Below are 11,095 nucleotides of genomic sequence, written 5' to 3' on the forward strand. Positions count from 1 at the left end.
GTTGCAAATGGCAAAATTTCATTCTTTTTTATGGCTGGGTAGTATAAAAACATTTCTTTTGAAATGGGGGAAAAAATAAAACAGATAGTGTTTTTATTTTATATTTATTGGTTGATTTATGTATTTATTTTTTAAGAATAACGAGATTTATTTTTCCTTCATGTCGAGGGCTGCGTGGAGTCTAGGCTGGTGGGCAGCTCTGCTCCAGGCAGTCGGTCATTTGGGGACCTTGTGTTTTTAAAATACATAAACATCTATATAAAAGTTGTTCATATCGGGCTTCCCTGGTGGTGCAGTGGTTGAGAATCTGCCTGCCAATGCAGGGGACACGGGTTCGAGCCCTGGTCTGGGAAGATCCCACATGCCGCGGAGCAACTGGGCCCGTGAGCCACACCTACTGAGCCTGCACGTCTGGAGCCTGTGCTCCGCAACAAGAGAGGCCGCGATAGTGAGAGGCCCGCGCACCGCGATGAAGAGTGGCCCCCACTTGCCACAACTAGAGAAAGCCCTCGCACAGAAACGAAGACCCAACACAGCCAAAAATAAATAAATTAATTAAAAAAAAAATAGGCTAAGTTGACAAGCCTTGTTTAAAAAAAAAAAAAGTTGTTTATATCTTTATAAACATTTATATTTTAAATATGTTTATATTAAAGTTGTTTCTATCTTTCTTTCAAGGTCACTATCTGCTTCCTGGCACTGTGGTAGCACCTGAGGTTCACTAATCACAGTTCTTGAGAACCACCTCTATTTACCCAAGATAAAATCCAACCATACGAATATTGATTAGCCACTGCAAGATAAAAGGCTCTTCTGTAGGTTCCTGAAGCCTGTGTGTGGGCACACCCCCCAACAATGTCCTTTGCACTTCCCTGGTCCCTTGTTCTGTACTACCTTAAAGTTGATTTTTCTCTGAGTTCCTAACTATAGTTCTTGTGTTATTAAAACAACTGTGCTGGGCTTCCCTGGTGGCGCAGTGGTTGAGGGTCTGCCTGCCAATGCAGGGGACATGGGTTCGAGCCCTGGTCTGGGGGATTCCACATGCCGCGGAGCGGCTGGGCCCGTGGGCCACAATTGCCGAGCCTGCGCGTCTGGAGCCTGCGCGTCTGGAGCCTGTGCTCCACAACGAGAGAGGCCGCGATAGTGAGAGGCCCGCGCACCGCGATGAAGAGTGGCCCCCGCTTGCCGCAACTGGAGAAAGCCCTCGCACAGAAACGAAGACCCAACACAGCCATAAATAAATAAATAATTAAAGAAAAAAAAAAACAACAACAACTGTGCTTACCTGGTTCATTTTATATACTGAAGCTCAACTGTTGCATATATTATTACTTAAAAATAAATTGATAAATGTCATATGGTTTATAAATTGCTGGTTTAATCCAATTATTCTTTTTTAAAAATTGTGGTAAAATACACATAAAATTTACCATCTTAACCATTTTTAAGTGTACAGTTCAGTAGTGTTAAGTACATTGACATTGTTGTACAGCCAATCTCCAGAACTCTTTTCATCTGAAACTCTGTACCCATTAAACAACTCCCGGTTCCCCACTCTCCCTATCCTCTGGCAACCACCATTCTACTTTCTGTCTCTTTGAATTTGGTTCTCTGATATGAGAAATCTCATATAGGTGGACTCATACAGTATATATCTTGTTGAAACTGGCTTATTTCACTTCGCATAATGTCCTTCCCTTATTCTTTTTTCCGAGTATCTGCAATGCATAAAGTCTTCCAACTTGAGTTAATTTTTTAAAATTATAAACATAGAAATACTGAAGCATAGGGCAGAAAAGGGGAAGAAATATAAAAGCAACTAAATTTTTGGAAGTTTTGATCCAAAGTACCGTACCACCTAAAAATGTACTTTTGCCTATAATTGGAAATTTTAAAAGCAAACTATCCCTATATTAGACCATTCTTGCATAAACAATCCACTGATACAAAGAAAGAACATAAGAGGAGAGCAGTCCCAAATGAATTTTATTTGATTATCATTAAAATATGCAATCAAATCAGCAGGTTTTAAATCCTTGGGAAGAAGGGAAACTCACATTGCTTAAATCAAACGAACATACAAATAAACTGTAACATGTTATAATACCCTGATTGTATTAACCTTTCTGATAGCTTAATGAGGTCACAAAGCATCCTTAAATACAAGGAGCTGCAATTTTCAATGTCCATTTCTGTGGGATTTGTACTGACACATTCACCCAGAGTATGTGAGACATGATTTTCCGCTTAGAATGCTGGAATGCTTTCACAAGAGGAGTCTATTTTAAAAACCAACTTCTTTTAAAATGAAGTTCATTTGGAACAGCATAGTTTATTATGGCTTCAAATTCTGGCAATAAACATCTTTACTGTCTGGGGCTGGAAAATTCTCCCCACTCTGCAGCACAGACTTGGCGGAGGCAGCTGGTCAAGTCTGCCGGGCTGAGACAGGCCAGGGCTCCAGATGGAGGTTTCCAAATCGAGATTAAGGTAAGTATTTGTGCTTTTATAAACTTGCACTTAAATCTGTAGGAACATTGGTGAGTTCTGGAAAGGAAAAAGCAATTTTATTTGAGATGAGACTTATAAACATAGAGAGGAACCAAAAAATGAAAGAGTTGTTGATTTGCATTCTCTCTCTGGAAATAAAGCTTTCAATAGAGAAATAACCCTAGACTGATCTGGGGTATTACAGCCCAAGTTATGACTAATAGGCTTAAGAAAAAGGCTCTTTAATAACTATCGCTTGGAAGGAAAGCTTATAATATACACCTTATAACAAATTATACATCAATTACACATCAATTCCAGCTCCTCCATTTATGTGACATTGAAAGAATTACATAACCTTCCAATATCAAATCTCCCTTCCTTGAAGTGGAGATAATAATGGTGCCTTATCTCTGATGGTTGTGACTAATGAGATAAAGCCTGTAAGTTACTTAGCACAGTGGGTAGTGTATTATGAACACCCAATAAATGCTAGCTATTATTATTAATAAATGTCCCATATGTGTGTGTTGATTCAGAATTATACAAAATGGGAACAGAAGGTGAACAAAATAAAGGTGAATGAGATCCTTATGGTCTAGTGGAGAAGATACCATTACTATTTAAGAGGTAATGCGTCATCTGAGGATCAAAATAAGGTGTGGTTTTTTTAAGTGCCTAGTGAACTATAGCACAAATTTTTATTAGTCTAGATCAGGGTTTCTCAGCCTCACACTGACGATGTTTGGGGCGGGATAATTCTGTGCTGTGAGGGGCTGGCCTGAGCACTAGAGGGTGTTTGGCAGTCCCTCTGGCCTCCACCCACTAGATGCCAGCAGCACCTCTCCCCACTCTGCGCTTTTACATCGCTGTGGTCAATGGCTGGGAGCCTCCAAGACCAAACCCCGGGGGTCGGTTTCCACTCCTGCTCTCCCCAGAGCTCCCTGTGCCTGCCTGCCTGGCCAGCCGTTTCCTCAGGGCCTGAACATTATGGCAGATGGCAGGCACCCAACAGTGGAATCTCAACCTGGGAGTCAGGGACAGGGCAAATCAGCTCTCCTCAGGCCAGCAGACAAAGATGAGACGGCCAGGTTCTCTGAGAGGAGAGAATGACGGCCTCGGACCTGGATGTCACTGTGGCAGAGTGAAATACACTGTGCTGGCTGGGAACCTGGCCAGCCAGGCTGGTCTCCCCCTGCCTTGGGCCAGTTGCTCTTGGTCAGGTGGATGACTCCAGCCACGAAACTGGAGTCAAAGCCGCTGTACAGCCCACCCCCCAGCAAAAGGGGGTGGGGTGGGGTGGGAGTAGTTACTCTCTTGTTATATAAGCAGCCACGTAACAGTCTGGATTTTGCCTTTTGGCCCACAGAGCCTAAAATATTTACCATCTGTGCCTTTATAGAAAAAAATTTGTCAACCTCTATTTTAGATAGGTACTTATCCTACCATCAGTACAGAGAAATGCATCGAAATGGTGTCATTCTACCTGACGTCATCTTGAGACAGGAAGACAAGAGCACAGCCATTTCATTAAAGGACCAGGGTAACGGCCTTGGGCAAAACAGGCCTTGTAGGCTAAAGAACAAAGGCCCCGGGGGTCTGAGTCCCAGAGATTAACCTTATCTGTTCCAGTGCATTTTTGCAGAAAATTCTCATGCATTTCTTCCCCCTCACAGAAGCAACTCCCTATTCCTGATAGCCATCCTGGAGCCACCTGCTGATGATCAAAGATGTTTGACGAGTTCTGGAAACTATCTGTGATCCACGAGACAAACCCTCCCTTTTGTTATAAAAGCAACTCGCCCCTTCTACTCTAGAAGCTGGAAGTTTTGTTTTGCTTTGTTTTCTTGTTGTTGTTGTAGTTTTCCGCCCTCTCCCTTGTGTACACGCTACCTCTTTGAATAAAAAGCTCTGCTTGCCTAAGGGTCTTGTGGAAACAATATCATTTCTATGGTAGTGCCATCCAAGAATCGGGAAAGGGCCTGGCAACAATCTTTGTAGCAAAAAAATGTTATGTACAAGTAAATAAACACCTGACAGTGTTTTCCAGGATGAATACCCATGGAGCCTACACTTTATTTTTTAATTAATTAATTAATTAATTTATGGCTGTGCTGGGTCTTCGTTACTTAAGGTGGGCTTTCTCTACTTGCGAGCGGGGTTTACTCTTTGTTGCGGTGCGCGGGCTTCTCACTGTGGTGGCTTCTCTTGTGCAGCACAGGCTCTAGGCCTGTGGGCTTCAGTAGTTGTGGCATGCAGGCTTCAGTAGTTGTGGCACACGGGCTCAGTAGTTGTGGCGCACGGGCTTAGTTGCTCCGTGGCATGTGGGATCTTCCCGGGCCAGGGCTCGAACCCGTGCCCCCTGCATTGGCAGGCGGATTCTTAACCACTGCGTCACCAGGGAAGTCCCCTACACTTTAATTAGAAACTGTTACTAACATCTAAGAGGACTGTTTTCCCCTTAGAACTAACTGGGAGAGAATTTAGCAATTATTCTCTAATTATTGGCCTCCTGCCATTACTTCAGAACAGAGCCCACAGGTAGAATTATGAACACAAGTACCCTTCTTAAAAAGCCTTCAAAGGTCTCCCACTTCCTCACACCCAACCCCAAGCACTCTTGACTCCAGCATCGGATTATCCTTTCCCAAATGTGTCGCCAGCAAGCCATGGACTGACTGTTAAACCTCTGAGCCTTTCTGTTGATGATTTTCCCCCATGCATGGAATGTTCTTCTCATCTTCCTCAATCAACAGACACCTACTTTAGGATCCAATTCAAAAATTCCTCACCCTGTATTCTGGAAGACTGTGAGCAGACTCGTGTTACAGCACACTGTGTTAGTCATTCCTAGATCTGTCTGCCCTGATCAACAGTGAGCACTTGGAGAGCAGGCGCACCTTCTCTCTGAATCCCCAATGCCTAATGGAATGCCTGGCACTTGCTAGAAATTCAGTAAATGCCGGGTCAGTGAATTAATTATTTGAAAGGCACTGCATGGCTCTTCCTGTCAAAAATAATTATTCCACTAAAAATTATCAGGTAGACACCAGCCTACCCCTTCTCCTTCCTTGTCTAAAATTTTCTCCTCTTCAGAGAACAGGGTCTCTAAGCTTTCTGATGGCAAGGTCTGCATCCTTTCATGTTTATATGAGTTTACCATTATTCCTGGTACTTAGTAAGTGCTCCTCCAAGAATTACATGGAGAATTATTTCGATCATATGAATTACTTGAAAGAATTAATGGGAAAAAATGATCTTTTTCAATAATACTAAACCCTTAACTTCTGGAATTATTATGGTTTGTCAGTGTTTTGCTCTTAAAAAAATTTTTTTATAGAGATAAACATAAATCACTGAATGTATTTCATTTTAGAATCCATGTGTCCAAGTTGTACAAAATCAAAAGAGCTAAAATGCTTTGCCCCTATGATTATCTATAGAATATATATGTGTTTATATACCTAGAGAGTGTTACACATTCTCTTAAAGGCGAATTGGAGAAAATCATAAGGAAATTAAGAGTTTGACTTACACCTAATATTCAGTTGTATCTCACGCTGGAAATGAAACCAACCAATATGAAATAAGGATGAACACCTTCTGGAATATGTTGGTAGCATTTAAACAAGGAGCATTAACATAATTTCAAAGTATTGCTCTGCCTCCCATACTCTTCCTCCTTGCCCCCCAAGTAACTTATCAACAGGATTAGAGTGAAAGACCAGGATATTGACACTCAGCACTTAACCCACTGAGAAGCAGGGTCACCAATTTTGACCTTCACATGATCTTTTCTACCATTCCAATTGACAAGGGTTTGGGAGTTAAGTGAACTTCCTCCTCAATAACCTTAACCACAAAATTCATCCAATAGGTCAGAATAAAGGGTCTTGGGATTTAATAGAAAGCACATATGATTTAGTACAAATAACAAAATGTTTTCCAAATCTCAGAATCTTTCCAAGTTTCACTCTACAATTAATTTTTACCTTTACGTTGACTCATGTAAAGTATTTTTTACTTAAAGAAATGGATTTCAAAAAGGAACCATCACTATTGTATCAATAAATAGAGAAACCAGTATTACTGGGCATGAATAGAAGTTATCCACTGAAATAACTTTGTTAACACAAATGGTATCAAATCCTAGCGGGGTGCAGGTGTTGCCTACCAAAGCGTTACAGAGGTATTAGAGATCACTAACCCCAAACTAAGGACATTCTCCTTGATATAATCAGAAAGATTGAAAAGGGAATAACTTTCCCACTGGAAGGCTCACTGCTATTTGTGCTGTGTCCCTGTACCACCTAAAATCATCTTGTTTCAGAAACACTGCAGAGTCCCCCCACCTTAGAGGCCCTGAAGGAAGGTAATTAACACCATCTCCCCACGAAGTCGAAATAAAATATCAGGCTGGGAGAGCCATAAAACCTTAACAGAAACTCATCCACTCAGAGCACTAAGTTTCAAAAATCTACCAAAGTTCAAATGATCTAATCCCTGAAGGAAGAGGCCACTTCACCTCCAGTAACTTAACGTTTTTGAAGAGAGGGGTTGAGGAAACCACCAGAACATGGACCCGGAAACAGTTAAGGAATACTGCAGGTATTCCTCCAAAGTCACTTACTTGGTGGAGGCCTTAGGGCCACTCGGAGGGCTGGGGTCTGGTTCTGTGCTAGAGAGAGCGACTCCTCCTCTCCGGGACGGGGGTGGGCGCCCTGCCGGGGGGCACTGACTGCTGGGCTTGAGCAGCTGGAGCCGGGGACTCAGGGAGCAGGGATGCAGTGTCAGGGGCGTTCTGACTTAGCTCCTGGCCTGCTGGTGGCGGGGTCTCGAAAGCAACTGGCTCTTTGTGAAACTCCTGGGCAGATGGAGACTGGCTTGGTCCAATCCTCTGGACTAAAGAGCTGCTCTGGGAGGTCTGTTGGGTGTGATACATGGCCTGAAAGTCCTGGATAGCCTGGGCCACCTGAGAGTCCACAGGTTGGGTCTGAAAAGACTGGGTGGGCAGAAGCTGGAGCAGAGAGACCTGGGTGGCCAGACCCTGGGATTGGGAAGCCTGAAGAGGTAGTGGCTGAGTTTGACAGGCCTGAGCAAGAGTCTGGAGCTGGCTCTGTGAAGCCACAGGCACCAGGAGGTGGCTCTGAGAGGCCACAGGTACCCGGGGGTGGCTCTGAGAGGCCACAGGTACCAGGGGTTGGCTCTGAGAGGTAAGGATGGTCAGAGGCTGACTTGTAGAGCACAAAGGGACAGCAGGCAGGCTCTTAGAGGCCAACAGGACCGGAGGCTGAGTAGTAGAAGTTAAGGAAGCTACAGGCTGGCTCTTAGAAGTCAGAATAGGTAGAGGCTGGCTAGTAGAGGCCAAGGGGGCAGCAGGCTGGCTCACAGAGGCAAGAGTAACTGCAGGGGGCTGGCTCGTAGAGGCCAAGGAAACTACAGGCTGGCTCTTAGAGTTCAGAATAGGTAGAGGCTGGCTAGCAGAGGCCACGGGGACTATGGGCAGGCTCTTAAAAGCCAGGTTGGCTGGAGTGAGAGGCTGGTCCAGAGGAGATGGAGTGAATGGCTGCACCAGATGGGTCCATGGTCCTTTAACAAACCTTGGGAGACTAGCCTCAGTGCCTAGGGGACCTGCATTGGGGCCCAAGGAGCAAACTCCCTTTAAACTTTTGACAGCTTCAGGTTTGGGGAGATCCTCGCTGCCGAAGTCCTGAGCGTCGCCGCTCTCCTTGGCACCTTCCATCCCGTCTTTGTCCTGGTCTAGCTGGTTTTCGACCTGGCCCGTGACGGTCATATCCAGAGCACTCCCTTGCAGGAACCTCTTGCGGTGCCGCCGCCGCGGCCGCATCCGCATAAAGGTGTTGGAAACGCTGCCCATGTTGAAAGAGAAACGGTTGCTGATGGTCTGACTCAGGACTTCCAGCGTGGTGGCGGAAGGCAGGTGGTAGGGCCTGTTCAAGGGCTCTTCAGAAGACAGTTCGATGTTACCGCTGTACCAGAAAACCCACCAGAGGAGGCTGAGGAAGATGATGATGGAACCCAGGTAAAGCAACAGGTCGTAGAAGAGCAGATCGGCGAAGACCCCGGTGAACATCACGGTCGCGCCCACCGTGTCGAAGGCGACGCCCAACCAAAAGAAATGCTTGCAACGGCCCAGACCCGACCGCTTCTTGGTCTTGTCGACGTCGTTAATCGAAAGTTCCATGAGCTCCCACTGTCGCCGCCACCAGGTCCGCAAAAGCGACCAGGCAGGCGGCACCGCCACAGGCCAGCTGTGGCCGTTGGGTCCCCATGGCAACGCCTTGGGGGCGAGCCAAGCAGGAGGCGGGGCGAGAGGGCGGGAAAGAGAGGCCGCCGCTCACCTGTCCGGAGGGAAAAAAAAAAGGGGCGCGTCCCCAGATCCTGGCGCATGCGCGGTACGCCCCGTCGCCCGCGGGGCCGCTTTCTCCGCATGCGCAGTGCTCCCTCCCTGTGCTACCCTCGCGTGTTCGTTCCTTCTGGGATCACTCGGAGAGTAGAGAGTTTACCTCTCCTGACTGTCGTCTGTTGTCCCCGCCGTAGGGGGGGGGGGAACGTATCTACATTCCTTTCCCCTCGCCCCCGCCTTCCAGAACGAGGGTGACATCCTGAAGGAGAGCAAAAGGCAAGGACCCTCTTCTAGGAATTTCCCCTTCTCAGCTAGGAGTACAGCTTGCTCTCAGGTATTGCCACTTCCAGAGTTAAAGGCTTTCCTTTGTTTTGGTGAAGAATTGGCTAGATTAGGGTCTGTTGATAGATATCTTAATTCCGATCTTATCTGTTTGCTTCCTAGTGACTGAACTATTACATACTTCTACTAGTTAATAGCTGGCCTAGAGGTGAATTCCCCTGCCCCTACCGGTGTCTTCAGTTTCTTCCCTTTTAGTTTTCCTTACAAAGTTTTTTTGATGCTCCCTGTGGCATGTGGGATCGAATCCGTGCCCCCTGCAGTGGAAGCACGGAATCTTAACCACTGCACCGCCAGGGAATTCTATTTTCCTTACAATGTTAAGGTAGTTGAAAAAATATTGAAAAATTGGTGTATTAAAACTCACAACATTGGGGGACTTCCCTGGTGACGCAGTGGTTAAGAATCCACCTTCCAATGCAGGGGACACGGGTTCGAGCCCTGGTCCAGGAAGACCTCACATGCTGCGGAGCAACTAAACCCCTGCGCCACAACTACTGAGCCTGCGCTCTAGAGCCTGTGAGCCACAACTACTGAAGCCCTGGCGCCTAGAGCCTGTGCTCTGCAGCAAGAGACGCCACCCCAATGAGAAGCCTGCGCACCGCAAGGAAGAGTAGTCCCTGCTCGTCGCAACTAGAGAGAAAGCCCGCAGGCAACAAGGAAGACCCAACACAGACATAAATAAATTAATTAATTAAATAAAAATTACTTTAAAAAACCCCACAAAACTCACAATATTGGGACTTCTCTGGTGGTGCAGTGGTTAAGACTCTGGGCTCCCACTGCAAGGGCCACAGGTTCACTCCCTGGTCAGGGAACTAGATCCCACGTGCATGCCGCAACTAAGGGTCTGCATGCCACAATTGAGGAGCCTGCATGCCACAGCTAAGACCCAGTGCAACCAAATAAATAAATATTAATATTAAAAAGTCGTGCTCAGTTATTGCTATTCTATTTAAAAAAAAAAAACTTCACAACAGTATTTTAAGTATTTATACCAAAACCAGAATTTATTACAATTTTACATTCCTGGTCTTAATGGAAGCAAACATCAATAATACTATTAAAATATACTTCTTAGTATATCTCATTTTCAATGGAGATTGTCTTTTTTTTTAAGTTTTATTCACTTTTTTAAAAAATTAATTAATTTATTTATTTATTTTTGGCTGTGTTGGGTCTTCGTTTCTGTGCGAGGGCTTTCTCTAGTTGTGGCAAGCGGGGACCACTCTTCATCATGGTGCGTGGACCTCTCACTATCGTGGCCTCTCTTGTTGCAGAGCACAGGCTCCAGACGCGCAGGCCCAGTAGTTGTGGCTCACGGGCCTAGTTGCTCCGCGGCATGTGGGATCTTCCCAGACCAGGGCTCGAACCCGTGTCCCCTGCATTAGCAGGCAGATTCTCAACCACTGCGCCACCAGGGAAGCCCAAGATTGTCTTTTTTTACAATTTTTCATGAGCCAGTAATTGTCTTTAACTTTTTTTTCTTTTTTTTTGGCTGCACCTCAGGGCTTGTGGGATCTTAGTTCCCCCACCAGGTATCAAACCAGCCCCAACAGTGAAAGCGCCGAGTCCTAACCACTGGGCCACCAGGGAATTCCCAAACCACAGGATATTTCTGAGTAAATAATTTTTAAAAAGTTACTCTTTTTATGAAAGAAATGTTTGCTTTACTTACCTGATGGTAAAAAGTAGTTCTTATACAGGAACACAGATCAAAGCCTTTCAGCACAACCAGCAAGTGTGGCTGCTCTTTGATATGAGGTCGGGTCTTGATTGGGTCATTATAAGAATATAGTTTCTAAGAGAAAGATGTTTTCACACCTCAGATTAGTATTTTTTCTTAAGTCAATAACTTAATGAACTTAATTATTCATTTATTGGCTAAGAAGGAATTCA

The 11,095-nt window shown here is 45.3% G+C and overlaps 1 protein-coding gene across 1 annotated transcript; it reads right to left on the reverse strand.

Annotated features, from left to right (window-relative positions):
• Nucleotides 1-2,416: 2,416 nt before the first annotated feature.
• On the reverse strand, nt 2,417-8,643 carry LOC130704941 (calphotin-like). Its single transcript, XM_057529915.1, has 2 exons — nt 7,121-8,643; nt 2,417-2,547 (listed from the first exon to the last, which is right to left on the reverse strand). The coding sequence occupies exon 1, from the start codon at nt 8,582-8,584 to the stop codon at nt 7,169-7,171; it is 1,416 nt and encodes a 471-aa protein (XP_057385898.1). The 5' UTR covers nt 8,585-8,643; the 3' UTR covers nt 2,417-2,547; nt 7,121-7,168.
• Nucleotides 8,644-11,095: the final 2,452 nt, after the last annotated feature.

Source organism: Balaenoptera acutorostrata, chromosome 15 (assembly GCF_949987535.1).
Source record: "Balaenoptera acutorostrata chromosome 15, mBalAcu1.1, whole genome shotgun sequence".
Classification (NCBI taxonomy): Eukaryota; Metazoa; Chordata; class Mammalia; order Artiodactyla; family Balaenopteridae; genus Balaenoptera; species Balaenoptera acutorostrata.

Coding starts and splice junctions, on each gene's coding strand:
- LOC130704941 (XM_057529915.1), bottom strand. CDS start 8,584: ATGTTCACCGGGGTCTTCGCCGATCTGCTCTTCTACGACCTGTTGCTT.